The sequence below is a fragment of the Mustela putorius genome, unplaced genomic scaffold (genome assembly GCF_011764305.1).
Source record: "Mustela putorius furo isolate JIRA1106 unplaced genomic scaffold, ASM1176430v1.1 tig00537227_pilon_pilon_pilon, whole genome shotgun sequence".
In the NCBI taxonomy this organism is placed as follows: Eukaryota; Metazoa; Chordata; class Mammalia; order Carnivora; family Mustelidae; genus Mustela; species Mustela putorius.
In genome coordinates this window covers 4,553,336-4,570,358 of record NW_025422368.1, presented here as the reverse complement: position 1 = coordinate 4,570,358, position 17,023 = coordinate 4,553,336, and the positions used below count along the sequence as shown (strand labels likewise).

Sequence of the window (17,023 nt, the reverse complement as noted above, 5' to 3'; positions counted from 1 at the left end):
CTCTCTCTGCCTGCCTCTCCATCTACTTGTGATCTCTCTCTGTCAAATAAATAAATAAAATCTTAAAAAAAAAAAAAGAAAGAAAATGTTTCTATATGAGAAGAAAATGAAAGAAGACATATTTAGGACAAACACAACCTAACTTCATTTCCCATACTTACCCTTCCCCAAGAGAAAAACTGCTGTGGGAACTGTTGAAGCCGGGTGATGGGGAATTATTGACATATGTGATCTCAGGCCATGGAGAACACTAAAAACAAAGAACAACTTAAACACGGAGAAAGTACATGTGACCCCAGTGTCCCCCCAAAACATCGTTACTTGAGAAACACATCTTGATTGGCATATCTTAATTGTACAGAGGTCCCTATAATGAAGAGACAAAATACCCAGGACAAGTAAATCTTGACCAGGCTAGAAGTTATGTTTGTTTGTTTTTTTAACTGAGATATAATAGACATACAACACTGTATTACTTTCAGGTGTACAACGTAACGATTTGATATACATAAACAGTGTGATATGATGGGATTTTCCTTTAAGAATAGAAAGTACTGACTGACATCATCACCGGAAGAAATCTTTTCACCTCTGTGAGTATAGTTGTCTCATAAGAAGGCTGGTATTTCTCCTTTTCATGAGGTGTCCGTTTCTCCATTTTCTCCCGATCTGTTTTTTGCTTTCTGTCTGCACCTTTGGGCTGGAGAGAGCAATGTTTTGTTTTGACTCATCAACTTTTGACCCAACAATATCCTTTCTAAGAACTTAAATAGTCCCATGCGAAACAAGGATGTAGGTACAATGATGTAAAGACAAGATGTATCCTTGCATCGAAGTCTGAAATAGCAAATTTAACTGTGTGATGGAGCTGAAAAAGAATGAGAGATCTATAGCTGTGGACATGGAACGATCTCTAAAGCACACAGCTAACTGAAAAAAGGCAAGCCTCATAACAGTTCATACTGTACAATCCTACTGATGTTTCGAAGAAAATATGTGTATACCTATGTACATGGGTATATAAAAGCACAAAAGAGGACCAAAAGGATACATGCTAAATTGTAACAGTGGCGACCTCCAGGTCACCAGGTCGCCAGGAAAGGGTGGGAAGTCAGGGTAAAAGGGGTAAAGGGGGACTTCGGTCTGAATACATCAGTATTAATGAACCTTTTGCAATGATAATACATTTATCCATATGATAAAAACAAATAAAGACCAAATTAACAAAAGTAAGCCAAGTACCAATGTAACTCAAACTATTAACATTTCATAATCTTGTGAGCCTTTACAAGAGCTTGTAATCTCAACAGACTTTAAGAGCTTTCAGTGAAAATCCATGTTTTAGCCTCTGGCTCCCTGTCCAAGTTTCTCTTCTGCCATGCCCATCCCCATATAAATTCATTACCAGGCATCTCAGGGATGATCTAAAGAACTGTAGCCTAGACTAAGTTTCCACAGTTGTTGAAAAAAGACAAGCTTCCTTTGACTTAGTAGCTAATGTTAAAACTGAAAGATGAGGGGAAAGTATACAAGGGACAGCAGAAGGTCCAGGAATACCTTGAAGACTTTGATCTGGCAGCTGGCTGAGTGTAAGTGCTCAGTATATTCCCCATTTTCATTTTCCTTGAAGGTATCGATTTGTACTCGGAACGGCACTCCCTTTTCTCCTCCATGCTTCCTCATAGTGAACTCTGTGCTAATGCAGTGTACCTATGAGGAATACAGCATCCAGGTTTCAGCACACCAGTCAACAGTATTTTCTGAGCAACTAACAGCAAAACCTTTAAAAACACTATGAACATGTATAAAAAAACTTTTATGCTAGGTGCACCTGGCTGGCTCAGTCGGTAGAGCACATGACTCTTAATCTTGGGGATCGTAAGTTTGAGCCCCACATTGGCCATAGAGTTTACTTAAAAACGTCTATGTAGGGGTGCCTGGGTGGCTCAGTGGTTTGAGCCTCTGCCTTCGGCTCAGGTCATGATCTCACAGTCGTGGGATCAAGCCCTGTGTCTGACTCTCTGCTCAGCAGGGAGCCTTCTTCCCCCACCTCCTGTCTGCCTCTCTGCCTGCTTGTGATCTCTGTCTGTCAAATAAATAAATAAAATCTTTAAATTAAAAAAAAAAGTTTATGTAAATAAAATCTTTAAAAAAAAGACTTTTAGGAGCTCCTGAGTGGCTCAGTTGGCTGAGCACCTGCCTTCAGCTCAGGTTGTGATCCTGGAGTCCCATACTGGGCTCCCTGCTCTGCGGGGAGCCTGCTTCTCCCTCTGCCTCTCTCTCTCTGTCTCTCATAATAAATAAATAAAATCTTTTTTAAAAAAGTTTAGGGGTGCCTCAGTTAAGCTCTGACTCTTGATTTCAGCTGAGGTCGTAATCTCAGGATAGTGAGATCGAGCCCTGTGTTCTGCACTTAATTCGGAGTCTCTGAGATTCTCTCTCTTCCTCTCCTTCTGTCCCTCCCCCTGCTTGTGTTTGAGTGCTCTCTCACTCTAAGAAATAAAACTTTTACTCTCTTTTCGAGCTTAAAGAATGTATATTCTTTTTTTTTTTTTTTTAAGAATGTATATTCTAATGGAGGAAATAAGGAAGCTTAATTATTTATAAGTGAAAGTAGGAGAGCCTGTCTGGCTCAGCCAGTTAAGTGTCTACCTTTGGCTCAGGTCATGATCCCAGGGTCCTGGCATCGAGTCCCATACCCTGCTCCCTGCTCAGCAGGGAGCATGCTTCTCTCCCTCCCTCTGCCATTCCCCCTGCCTGTGCTCTCTGGCTTGCTCTCTGTCAAATAAATAAAATCTTAAAAAAAAAAAATAAATATACAGATTCAATGCTAATAAAAGCTACTGGGAGGAACTAAATTCATTAATACAGAGTTAATATAAAAGAAAAGTTTCTTGGACTTTAAGGTAGAGTTTAGAAAGCGCAGGCACCATCCATGCTGGGAAAATAGCAGATATGAAAACTCACGGGCAATAGTGGGGAAAGAAAGGTTTGCAAAGGCTTGCTTGCTACTGCATAAAGTGACGACCCTGGTGAATCTGAACAGTGAAACCTTGACTGACCAAATATTAGCTTAGGTAAGTTGTTAATTTCTCTAAGCCTCAAAAACTATTTCTACTCCACTGGATTACTGCTCAAAGTTTTAAATAAAATCACATATACAAACTGTTTACTTAGCAGAGTGACTATCTAATGGGACGTAATAAACTATAGTTTTCTTTATTACCAATAAAAATTTTAAAAGGAGTCTACCCAACAGACATAATTGGATATGTAAAACAAAATTAAAGCATAAAGATGTTTGAAACAACTTTATAGATAATAGAGAAAATTTAGAACAATCTAAATGCTAAATAATAGTGAGGCTATAGTGCATCTAAAGAATGAAATATTATACAGCCATTTGCAAGCTTTTTTTGGGGGGGGTTGGTTGGTTGGTTGGTTTTTAATTTTATTTTATCATACAAATAAATTGGGGAAGTTAGAAGGGCCACTCAGACACTCCTCATTGCCCTCAGGCAAGTATTGAAGAGTCTGGACTTGACAGTCAGGATGTGACCCTGTAAAAATTTCAAATTCAATGTGTTCTATCCTTCAAAAAACAAACTGGTAGGGGCACCTGGGTGGCTCAGCAGGTTAAGCATCTGATTCTAGATTTCAGCTCTGGTCATGATCTCGGGTCCTGGGATGGAGCCATGGAGCCCTGCAACAGGCTTTGTGTTCATTGGGGAGTCTGCATGGATTCTCTCTCTCCCTCTCCCTCTGCCCCTGCCTCTGCTTGTGCTCATGCGCTCTCTCTCTCCTAAACAGATCAATATTTTTAAGAAAGAAAAAGAAACAAACTGGTAGTAAGAGATGCTCTTCATAACTGGAACCCCATCTGCAATGCCCTACCTGAATAAACACAGATGTCCTCTTTGCCGGGTCCCACAGGAACTCCACAGTATTCAGTTGGGTTGGATTAGCTCTAGGATCGATTATACCAACAGACATTGGGATATCTGAGAAACAAAATGGTAATCACTGAACAGTTCCAAGAGCTACTGGGTTTAAATAAGATAGCACGGGTTGTTTTATTATTGGTCCCTAGTTACCAAGATTTTTACATATCACACCCTAAACCTCTTTTTGGCAATAAAAAGGTTTGATTAGAGCTAAAATTGACCTAAGTACTTTCCTTCTGAGTATCTTTTCTCCATTTTAAAAGGCTTTTAAAATAGGACAATTTAAACAGTTTCCTTTTAACCTGCCAAAATTCTACTTAAAGATAGATTTAGTCTACAGACTAGCTCTAGTGTCATGAAAATTGTAATATAATCTGCTTCACTTACAGTTTTAGGTTTAGTGTTACTGACAGAAGTACACTAACAAGACTGCTATAGAAAGATAAAGCAGAGTGTCTGAATAAAGGCAAAAGCATTGTATTACAGATAAAAGTGGGAAAAATTTAACACAGAGATTGATGCTGGCCTTAAAGTCATCAAATAACCTTGTAGCAGAGCAACAAATCTGATACTCAAGAAGGAAGCAAAAATGAATGAGCTCTAGTAGAATTTTGCTTTCCACTCTACATAGCATATACTTAAATATAATTTCCTGTCTTCCCCTATTAATATTCCAACTGGAGAGAGAAAGCCAGGCTGATATTTCTGATCATACTGTGCTATCACTGTATTACCGTTTTACTGTCAATCCAAACAACAAGGTGGGTCCAACAGTGTTAGTTGTGTTGGATTTATCATAAGGGTAATTTATCAAATGGATATCAGGATTATCTGTACAAGAATCAGTGTTTTCTCTGGTAAAATTAGTAGGTACTTAGAGTTGTTTAACAACTATGTTTGCTAGTAGGAGATAATGACCAATAAGAGATCAAAGACATAGATACCAGGAATAAAAGTACATTCATGAAGAGTGACTGCATGTATGTTTGTAAAGGAACTTCCCTTAAGCCCTATGATTTAAGAAAAATAAATTCTACTCCATGTAGCAGAGCAGTAGGGAAAAAAACCTAAACGGCAAATCAAGAGACATAGATTCTGATCCCAGGTCTCTTACTTTAGGTAATACAAACCACTGGGGCGCTTGGGTGGCTCAGTTGGTTAAAGCCTCTGCCTTCCGGCTCAGGTCATGATCTCAGGGTCTTGGGATCGAGGCCCGCATTGGGCTCTCTGCTCAGCAGGGAGCCTGCTTCCCCCACCCCTCTGCCTGCCTCTCTGCCTACTTGTGATCTCTCTCTGTCAAATAAATAAATAAATAAAATCTTAAAAAAAAATAAAAAATAAAAAATAAAACCACTAATCTGCCTCTCAGGTATTAGTAAAATAAAGAACTTGCAGCATTTGGGGAAAAAACCTGGCCCCTTTTACATACACACAAAACAAAGTACCAGACCCTGAATAGCCAAAACAATCACGAAAAGTAAAGTTGAAGGTGTCACATTCCCAGATTTCAAAACTTACTACAAAGTTACAGTTATCAAAAGAGTGGTACTGGCATAAAGATGGAGACACAGACAAACAGAACACAAGAGACAGCCCAGAAATGAGTCCTGACAAACACGGTCGATTGATGATTGACAAAGTTGCCAAGACCATTCAGTGAGGAAAGAAGAGCTGTTTCAACAAACGGTGCTGGGAAAACTGAATATCCACATACGAGGAATGAAGGTGAACTCTTACCTTATACCACATTCAAAAATTAACTAAAAAATGGGTCAAACACCTAAATGTTTGATCTAAGGCCTAAAAACTATAAAACTCTTGGCAGAAGACATACCAGGAAAAGCTTCATTGGGTTTTGCAATATTCTTAGCTATGACACCAAAAGCATAAGCAAGGCAATAAAATTATTAAATAAACTGGACTACATCAAAATGTAAAACTTTCATGTATCAAAGGACATTATCAACACAGTGAAAAGACAACCCACACAGAATGGAAGAAAATATTGTGAATCACATATCTGATATGGGGTTAATATCTAGAATACATAAGGAATGCCTACAACTCACAACTACACAAGAACAAAACCAACCAATCAGATTCAAAAATGAGGAAAGGATTTGAATATACATTTCTCCAAAGAAGATACATACATGGCCAATAAGCACACAAAAAGATGCCCAACATCACTAATCATTAGAGAAGTATAAATCAAAACCACAATAAGATAACCACTTCACATCCATTAAGATGGCTACAATACAAAAAACCCAAAAAACAATAAACAAAAAAACAAAACCAGAAAATAGCACATGTTAGCAAGAAGGTCAAGTATTTAGAACCCTTGTTCACTTCTGATGGGATTGTAAAATATGCAGCTGCTATGGAAACAGTATGACAGTTCCCCCCAAAATTCAAAATAGAATTACCATACATGATCTAACAGTCCCATTTCTGGGTATATACCCAAAAGAACTAAAAGCAGAGACTGAAATAAATATCGATATACCCATGTCCCTAAACTCCATTATTCACAATAACCAAAAGGTAGAATCAACCCAAGTATCTACTAAAGTAGATATACAGTCTTTAAAAGGAGGAAAATTCTGGGGCTCCTGGGTGGCTCAGGTCATGACCTCAGGGTCCTGGGATCGAGTCCCGCATTGGGCTCTCTGCTTGGCAGGGAGCCTGCTTCCCCCTCTCTCCCTGCCTGCCTCTCTGCCTACTTGTGATCTCTGTAAAATGAATAAATAAAATCTTTTTTTAAAAAATAATAATAAATAAAAGGAGGAAAATTCTGATGCATACTGCTATCTGGCTAAACTGTGAGGATTAGGTTAAGTGAAATAAGCCAATCACAAAAAGACAAACACTGGATGATTTCACTTATATGAGACACCTGGAGTAGTCTCAGTCATATGGACAAAAGGTAGAATGGTGGTGGCTAGGGGCTGGGGAGAAGAGGAATAGGGCATTATTGTTTAATGGGTACAGGGTTTCAGTTTGGGAAGATGAAAAAAGTTCCGGAGATGGATGATAGTGATGGCTACATAATGTGAATACACTTAATGTCACTGAATTATTTACTTCGAAATGTTTTATAATGCTAACTTTTATGTTATATATATCTACAACTAAATTAAAAAAACAAAAAGAAAAATAAAGTCACCTTAAAGGAACAGATGTGACTGTTATGGAACTGAAGTGTCTACACTTCCAACTTCAGTTTTGGTATGACCATCCCAGTAATTTTTTTATGCTTAGTCAATAACATTTCAGGGTTTATGCTGATTGAGCCCCTGAGGCACTTTGCATCAATGTAAACATCAAGTAAAGAAAACCAACTCTCAGACCATACCAATAGACATTTCCTGGGCAAGAGATTCCCTTAACTCACCAATGTCAAGAATTCTATCTCCAGGTCGGTTCCACCTCCAGCCCTCCAGCTGCTGATGTTCAGTGTACTGTAGCCGTCGGTCATGGAACACTACACGGAATATACTCTAAACGGAAGCAACGATATCAAATGATAATAGGATCCTTTAAAAATCAGCGCTGATAAAGGAAAACTACCAGCAGTCACCTCCAGTTGGTTTCTAGATACAATCTAAAATTATTTTTCTTGAGATCTGTTTCACTCTAAAACCCATCACATCCCAAACTCTATTTGAGGGTAAATTTTATAATTGCTCAGATATAAGCTTTATAGTTAACTGGTACCATATTTAAAACATCAGTCCTCATGGACTAAGCATAAAGGACTCTTACTGGAAGCATTTCTACCTGTCTCTACTGTTACCATGTAATATTCAGCTCAGCTCTTCGGGTGTATATGAAAAGCTCAACAAGTTCCCTGCTCGCTAACCCACTACACAGCACTGAGGGTAAGCAGGGGTTGTATCTATCAACTTTCCTTCTGTTATTCTTACTTTTTAGATGTGGTTATTAATAGCCTTCCCGCTAACTTTTATCGCAGCTGATCAAATTTCTCTGTTCCAATTGTGCTGTGAATTCAATGCTCTAAGTCTAGACTAAGAAAACTGCTATTTGTCAACAGAACTTCCTGTTTTTCTTGCTACTAGACCACATATACAAAGAAGACCCTGGAGTTTCTCTAAAAATCTGAAGGAGGTCCCTCTATTCCACCCCAAAGAAGTTCACTGAACCGGGAGACTACTGGGACATGGAGTAGTAAGCCTTCTGTTTTAGCAACTCTGAAAAGTCCATGTGAATGGAGGGGGCTCACTCCCACTCCAAAGAAATAATAGTTTACCACTCTGCCAGCAAACTATAGTAGCTAAGAGACAGCACCAAGCCCTTTATGGAAGCAAAAGAACATGACCCAAAAAGAGTCGGTAAAAGGATATTGTGCAGAGGAATGATTTTCTTTTACCTTTACCAACTTGCCATTAATTTCTGGAAGTTCTCCAAGTTTCCTATTGTCTAGCATACGAATTTCATAAGACTGTCCTGGAAGAAAAAGTAACTCTATATTATATTCATCATAAGTTAACTTTGTAATATTCAGAAAGAATAAAATTCAGCTGGTTGAATATACAAGAGTATAATCTTATTAGTATTAGTAACAACTATAATCCTTAACTATATGCCAGACATAGTGCTAAGTGTTTTCATATGTTATATTATCAGTTGATACAATTCTCAAGAGTATTATCAATCCCATTTTTACAGATAAAGGAATTGAAACACAAAGAGTTTAAGTAATTTGTCCAAAGTCACACAACTGGTAAACAGGATTGGGTAAGGATTAGAAAGAAGGAGGGAGACAGGAACTAAAACTAGGCAGGTGCACAGAAGAAGCCACTGATATATATCCAACATGACATAAAAGTGAAAAATCTTTGACACAAGACTTCAACTCTGACAGGTCACACTAGATAGATATACTTTTTACCATAAAAGTATACCTAATAAAATATCATCAATCCACCAATTTTCAATAATACTAACAAGAAAAGAAGCATCTAACCTTGATTGAGATATGTCAGGGTTTCATCATGGAGTTTCACGGCTGGAGAGGTCGCAGCACAGAGCACATATTGAAAAGGCAGGATTTTATTCTCATTATCAGGGGGCAAACTTGACTCTTCTTGCTTAAAAATGGGCAATGCAAGGACATCACTGAAATACAGCAAACAACTTGTGTTAATACCTAACAGTGGTACAAAAGTGGATTTATGTTGAAACACTTGAACTGGGATGCCTGGGTGGCTCAGTTGGTTAAGCAGCTGCCTTCGTTCGGCTCAGGTCATGATCCCAGCGTCCTGGGATTGAGTCCCACATTGGGCTCCTTGCTGGGCAGGGAGCCTGTTTCTCCCTCTGCCTCTGCCTGCCATTCTGTCTGCCTGTGCTCGCTCTCTCTCCCTCTCTCTCTCTGACAAATAAATAAAATCTTAAAAAAAAAAAAAAAAAACACTTGAACTGCAATTTGGTTTGGAAAACTATGAATATTACTCATTTTGATGGAGTCTCTTCCCAAATACTCAGTTCAGATTATCTGCTGTGCTGTCCCCCTCACCACCACATCATGGGCAATGACAGATAGTCACTGCTAAAACAGTTTGGACGTGGGGTTCCTAAAAGGGCTCTGAAAATTATACGCAGAGTTCCAAAATGTCAAGTTAGGACACTCAGTAATGTTTTTTTTCTTCGAAGGGCACCAACTGCAGTTATCTCTAGAACCGTATCAGCTGATCTACTCTAGGGACTAAAACAAGACTCAGAATTCCTAGAAGCCACTTGAAAAGGACATATGACCAGGATATATTTCAAAGTCAGCTTACATTCTGTGAAATGCTACTAACGGAAAGTGCTGTGTTTTAGTCCCTCAAAGCCTTGGGCAAATCTTAGACAAGCTCTCTAGTCTTCACTCCTTCATCTATAAAATGTGAATCACATTTGCTGCCAAGAGTAAATATGTGAGAAAATATTAGGGAAACTTTAAGAGACTAAAATTGATGTACACAGGACTAACAATAATTCTCCCTTATAAACTCTAGCCATGGATTAGTAGGAGAGAATATCCTGGCCCTATCCTGGAGACTTAAACTGTTGTGATCAACATTTGCCCCAGACCAAACTTTATTTTTTATTATTTTAAAAGATTTTATTTATTTATTTGACAGAGAGAGAGATCACAAGTAGGCAGAGAGGCAGGCAGAGAGAAGGCAGAAGCAGGCTCCCTGCTGAGCAGAGAGCCCGATGCGGGGCTCAATCTCAGGACCCTGAGATCATGACCTGAGCTGAAGGCAGAAGCTTAACCCACTGAGCCACCCAGGTACCCCCAGACCAAACTTTAAAAGAATCTTAAGAGATGTACCAAATTAGGGGCACCGGGGCGGCTCAGTCAGTAAGCGTCTGTCTTGGGCTCAGGTCATGGTGCCGGAGTTCTGGGATTGAGTCTTGTATTGGACAACCTGCTTGGTGGGGAGCCTGCTTCTCTCCCTCTCCCTCTGCTCCCCCACCTACCAACATGCTCTTTCTCTTGCTCATTCTCCCCCTCAAATAAATAAAATCTTAAAAAGAGAGAAAGAGAGATGTACCAAATTTCTAATTATTCCAAGACATGCCACAAAATTCTCAAAACAAAACATATTTTAATTCACTTATAGAATTTGTACCTGTACTCACTAGAACAGCTGAAGTTAAAAAGAATGACAACCCAAATGTTGGCAAGGCTGTGAAGCAACCAGAACTCCTATTCTTCACCAGCACAAGTGTAAAATAACACAGCCAATGTAGAAAAAGGAATGGATGTTTCTTAAAAAAGTAAATATCTATATGCCCTTTGATGTAGCGATTCTACTCACAGGTATTTATCCAAAAGAAAAGGAAATATAAGTCCATTCAAGGCTTGTGCATAAATGCTAATAGCATAAAAGCAAAAACTGGAAAGAATCCAAATGTTTGTAATTAAGAGAACGGAATGCACAAACTGGTATATTCCTACAATGGAATACCAGTCAGCAAAATGAAGGAATGCAACATGCATGCATCTCACAAACATATTACTAAACAAAAGAAGCTAGATACAAAGAATGTACAATGTACGGTTTCCATTTCTATGATGTTCTAAAACACGCAAAGCTGAGAACAGTGGTTTCCTGGCAGGACACAGATTGACCCGGAAGATATAGACAAGGGTACTTTCTCGGGAGGTAAAAATGTTCTATAGAACGCTAAGTGTGTGGGCCACAGGGCAATTCTTTCTATGCACCTTCAGCAGTATACATTCTCTCCAAACATTACAGAATCATCACATTCAGGCAAAAGGAACCATTGATAGAAAAATGGCTGAACTCCTATAAATCTTAGAGACATTATAAATTCTTACAGGAAAACAAAATAAGCAGAAAATGTTCTGATTATTGTCCTAACAATCCACATAGAAGTGATAAAAATTTAATGGCATAAATGCTTTAAGGAGGGGGGGAGGTTAGAGAAGAGAAAAGAAAGAAATTTCTCTTTCTGCTGATGTCTAAATAGCAAGGCTATATGTTATTAGTTGAATCTGGGCACCTGAGATACAAACCAGTTGTTGTTGTTGATGTTGTTGTTGTTAAGATTTTATTTATTTATTTGACAGACAGAGATCACAAGTAGGCAGAGAGGCAGGCAGAGAGAGAGGAAGGGAAGCAGGCTCCCCGCTGAGCAGAGAGCCTGGTGTGGGGGCTCGATCCCAGGACTCTGGGATCATAACCTGAGCCTAAGGTAGAGCCCACTGAGCCACCCAGGCACCCCAATACAAACCAGCTTTAATGAAACCCAGGTTTCTTACTGCTAAAAAGTATTTCAAAGGCTAGAAAAACAAAACGTGCTTTCCTCTCTCTGAGGTCTAGAGGTATGTGCTTTGCTCAAAGGGTTGGAGTTGAGTGGAGAAAGTGAAGAATTCTTCTTTCTGTCTGTATTAATGTCAGGCAAAATATGCTATGGATCCCTGGAGACTATATAAAACCGAAGCAGCACTGGGTTTTCTAGCAAAGGACTTCAACCCAGTTCTTCCACTTCTCAAATCAGGAAGCTACCCAAGTTCCCACAACAAACAGTACAGAAAATAAGGCACTACACTGCAAAACTTCAGAACCATGATGCTAGTCTTTGAAAGACTCTGTTGCTTATCATTCTCAACAAGTATCTGGATACATGCATTCTCAAATACACCACATCTGATGATTCTTTGAAAGATTAGTGAAGATTATCAGGAATCAAGGCAAATGGGATTTTGCAACATAGCAACTGCTCAACCTTTTAGAATGTAGGGCAGTTTTTTTTTCTTTTCTTCTCAAATATTACTGCCTAGCAAGGTTAATACATAGCAAGAGTCCCTAGTTTTCTCAATATAATGTGGCTTTATACCTAATCCCTCATGACTAAGCAATCTGATGCTGAAATTCGAAAACTGATTCTAAAAGTTACATCTAAAATTAACTCAAAACAGGGGCACCTGGGTGGCTCAGTGGGTTAAAGCCTCTGCCTTCAGCTCAGGTCATGATCCCAGGGTCCTGGGATTAAGCCCCACATCAGGCTCTCTGCTCAGCAGGGAGGCCTGCTTTCTCCTCTCTCTCTCTGCCTGCCTCTCTGCCTACTTGTGATCTGTCAAATAAATAAATAAAATTCAATAAATAAATAAATAATAAAAATTAACTCAAAACAGCCAAACCAAATACACAAAACTGTATTTTCTCATCAGAGATTTTAAGATCCAAAAGCCTCAAATATATTTTAATTACTCATGTTCTTGCTACACATTTCTTGTACTCTGCTGTGGGAGCAAGAGTACCATTCAGTTCCACGTTCCTAGAGATGGAGGCTGATGGTCACTGGTGAGCAGAGTTCTAGGACCCTGTCTATAGCAAAAACAGTAACAGATTAAGTAAGCAACAATTTTAGAAATACAGACATCTGCTCCTTCTAAGAGGTAAACTGAGCATTGATTAGGAAAACCCACTCTGAGTTCTGAAGCCTAAGTAGTTGGTACCAATGTATAATTTAGCATGTTACTACATTCTCCAGGTGCTTCATATACTTTTTAAAAGTAATCTCTGCACCCATTGTGGGGCTTGAACTCGTGACCTCAAGATCAAGAGTTGCATGTTCCACTGACTGAGCCAGCCAGTCGCCCCTGCTTCATATATTTAATTCATTCCAATGAAATGTAAGCTATTGGAAGGAGTAAATTCTCTTTTCTGTGCTTAGTAAATATTTGTTGATGTGATTTATACTTTTGTTTGCATTCTCCAGAACACTCAGCACATTTCTGCAGTATGACATCTGATCAAATATTAGGATACGGAAATCTCACCTGATAAAAAAGATAAGTTGCGTGTATGTTAAAAACGTGCATTGCTAAGTGGAAATTCACACCAAGAATGGAAACAGCAGAAAGCATCTAAGTGGAAGTAACAGAGGAACAGGAGCAAGACCAGGAGTGATATTTCCTGTATGTAACCGGGATTCCATGAAGAGTTGCTTCATGGTCTCCTGAGGCATAAACTACTCTTTTGAGATAAGGCAGCCTCTGCAAGGTCTGTAGGAATTCACAACTATGCTTTATTTAATCTTCTCCCTCAGGCCTACCATCTGCTGAATCTCCTCTTCTAGAGAGCCTAAGAAGGGAGAGGGAAAGGTTTGATGAGCTCTTCTTTGAGCAAGAGAAGCAAGTAGACAAGTTGTCCAAAGCATCAAAGAAAATTAGAAACTAACTTGGCATAATATGAGGTCCCAAACTTCTAACTTCCCTATTTATGCCCTCATTTAGACTCCATCATAATGAAAACATCTGAAACAAAACACAAAATACCCCATGACAGTCCTACCGGGAAAGGGCAAGCACTACAGTTTACTCATTAGGCCAGCTTCAAGAGAGAAAAAAAAGTCCAGTAAAAAACTAGTCAGAGCACCTTGAAAGAAGAGAGGAAGCAGACTGATTTCAGGGATTTGTAGGAAGGCTGGCAGGGCAGATCAGGGACCTGGTAAGAAGAGATGGTCCTGCAAGTCTTAACACAAAGCCAGTGAAATGTCCTTACAACTGAGAAATGGTAAAGAAAGAGTACTTTCTGGTAGGAGCCCTCTGTCACAAAAAGTAATAAAAGATTCCTACTATCTGAACATCTGCTGAAAAATCTCATTCAACTAAAAAGCAGCATATATTTTAAAAATTGCCTTGCTGGGGTCCCTGGGTGGCTCAGTTGCTTAAGTGTCTGACTCTTGGTTTCATGAGATTGAGCACTACAATGGGCTTTGCATCCATGGGTATGGAGGCTGCCTGGGATTCTCTCTCTCTCTCTCTCTCCCTTCTGCCGTCTCTCCTCCCTAAAAAAATCTGCCTTGGGAGTGCCTGGGTGCCTCAGTCAGTAAAGTGGCTGATTCTTCATTTTGACTCAGATCATGATCTCAGGGTTGTGAGATCAAGCCCCACGTGGTTTCCAGGCTCAGCAGGAAATCTGCTTCTCTCCCTCCCTCTCTCCCTCTGCCTCTTCCACTGCAGTGGGATGCTCTCTCTCTAAAATAAAGAAATCAATAAATCTTTTCTTTATCTTTTTAATTTATTTATAATAAAGCCATTTTTAATTGCCTTGTTAATTATTCTATCACCCAGAAGGCAGAAAAAATGAGAATTTTATTTTATTTTATTTTTAAGATTTTTATTTATTTGACAGACAGATGAGAAGTAGGCAGAGAAGCAGGCAGAGAGAGAGAGAGGAGGAGGCAGGCTCCCCGCTGAGCAGAGAGCCCGATGCAAGGCTCGATCCCAGGACCCTAGGGATCATGACCTGAGCTGAAGGCAGCGGCTTTAACCACTGAGCCACCCAGGCGCCCCACTGAGTAGAATTTTAATTCTGAACTGAATTTGACCAAGAAGAAACTGCTCAGAAAACAGGAAATGGTGAGAACCTGAAAAGGAAGCAGCTAAGCCAGATAGGTAAAAAGAACAAAGAACACAGCCAGGTGTGTTTCCTAGTGTCTAAGAGAACAGGCTTCAAAAAACAATGACAATAGGACCCAAGCATGAAATGTTGCCCATCTCACATTATCTGAGATAGAGGGAAAAAAGTGGGGAAGTACCTAAAGAGACTAAATGGAAAACGGTCTGCTCAGAATTAGAAGAACATGCCCTCCAAAAATACATATAAAAGGAAAGAAACTATTTAAAAAAATGGAACTGACCTATAAAAAGCTAGAGCTAAAACCCAGAATATGCTGAGATTTACAAAAAGTATCAAGGCGGCACAGGTCTACTCTTTGATGTAAATAGTGTACTACTGATTAAAACACTAACATACTAATAATGAGTATTCAGGCAGGACACAAGGAACACTAGGAGCCATAACCCAAACTAACTCATTTTCTTTTTTTTAATATAGTATGACCTGTAAACATAAATACTTCTGGATTTCCAAGGTGAAAAATATGGATTTTTGTAGTAGTTAATTGGCTTCATAGATCACTATGTAACCATACCTGAAGAGTACAGGTAAGTCTAGAAGGTTTAGTGGTACGTCACAGGACCCCAGAGAAACCTGTCCTCTCCAACATTTTTTAAAATGACTTGGGGGTTTCTGGGTGGCTCAGTCGGTTAAGTGTCTGCCTTCAGCTCAGGTCCTGATCCCATCAGGCTCCCTGCTCAGTGGGGAGTCTGCTTCTCCTTCTCCCATTCCCACTCCCCCTGCTTGTGCTCTCTCTCCCTCTCTCTCTCAAATAAAATCTTAAAGAAAAAAAATTTTTTTAAATGACTTGGATGAGGACACTGAAGAGGAAGATGATAAAATATGTAAATGATAGGATGAGAAAGCAAATATCCTGTATGACAGAATCAACTTTTTAAAAAATTATTACTTTTTAATTTATTTTTTTAAATAAACATATAATGTATTTTTATCCCCAGGGGTACAGGTCTGTGAATCGCCAGGTTTACACACTGATTAAAAAGTTGATTCTTCAACTTTTTTTTTTTTTTTTTTTTAAAGATTTTATTTATTTATTTGACAGAGAGAGATCACAAGCAGGCAGAGAGAGAGGAGGAAGCAAGCTCCCTGCTGAGCAGAGAGCCCGATGCGGGCCTCGATCCCAGGACCCTGAGATCATGACCTGAGCCGAAGGCAGCGGCTTAACCCACTGAGCCACCCAGGCGCCCGATTCTTCAACTTTTTAAAGCAGGTCTAGGGCACCTGCGTGGCTCAATAGGTTAAACCTCTGCCTTCGGCTCAGGTGATGTTCCTGGGGTCCTGGGATCAAGGCCATACAGAGCTCTCTGCTCAGCGGGGAATCTGCTTCTCCCTCTCCCTCTGTGCCCCTGCCCCTACTCGTGCTCTCTCTCTCTCGCTCTATCTCGAATAAATAAAAAGTCTTTAATAAAAAAGTAATACTAGGGGCACCTGGGTGGCTCAGTGGGTTAAGCCTCTGCCTTCAGCTCAGGTCATGATCTCAAGGTCCTGGGATCGAGCCCCATATCCGGCTCTCTGCTCAGCAGGGAACCTGCTTCCCTCCCTCTCTCTGCCTGCCTCTCTGCCTACTTGTGATCTCTCTCTCTCTCTGTCAAATAAATAAAATCTTAAAAAAAAAAAAAAGTAATTCTAGGTGGCTGGAACAGGAGGTTGAATCTAATGAGGTAAGATTTAGTAAGGATGAATATAATGTCATGCACTTAGAACTAAAAACAGCAAAATGGGCCAATATATGTGAGATAGACTAGAGCTTTTAAAAAATCTATTTCAATGAGACAAATGGAATAACATGGCTGCCAAAACTGTGGATAGCAGGTTTCGTTAAAAACAAAGTCTGATAAAGGAAATGACATTCATCTCTATGCAAATCAGACTACACTTGAGTACTGTGCTTAGTTCTGAGTGTGAAACTTTTAAAAAAGAGGACTTTAAGGGGTACCTGGGTGGCTCAGTCAGTTAAGTGTCTGACTCTGGTTTTGTCTCAGGTCATGATCTAGCCGCAAGCTGAGCTCTGCGCTTAGCGTGGAACCTGCCTGTACCTCTTCTTCTGCTCTTCCCCCCTGATCTCTCTCCCTCTTATAAATAAAAATAAAATCCTAAAAAAAGAGAGAGAGA

General features: G+C 39.6%; 1 protein-coding gene across 7 annotated transcripts in view; it reads right to left on the bottom strand.

Moving 5' to 3' along the window:
- TFCP2 (transcription factor CP2) overlaps nucleotides 1–17,023 on the bottom strand; it is a 58,307-nt gene that overhangs the window by 9,778 nt on the left and 31,506 nt on the right. For all 7 annotated transcript variants that reach the window (XR_006604620.1, XM_045072958.1, XM_045072959.1 and 4 more), the window contains exons 2-8: nucleotides 8,935–9,086; nucleotides 8,338–8,414; nucleotides 7,342–7,447; nucleotides 3,895–4,001; nucleotides 1,558–1,710; nucleotides 590–700; nucleotides 162–250 (exon numbers count right to left, since the gene is read on the bottom strand). Coding sequence is in view for 6 of the 7 variants with exons in the window: in XM_045072958.1 (XP_044928893.1) it covers nucleotides 162–250; nucleotides 590–700; nucleotides 1,558–1,710; nucleotides 3,895–4,001; nucleotides 7,342–7,447; nucleotides 8,338–8,414; nucleotides 8,935–9,086 (795 nt within the window). In the remaining variant the exon portion in view is untranslated. The remainder of the gene's footprint in view (nucleotides 1–161; nucleotides 251–589; nucleotides 701–1,557; nucleotides 1,711–3,894; nucleotides 4,002–7,341; nucleotides 7,448–8,337; nucleotides 8,415–8,934; nucleotides 9,087–17,023) is intronic.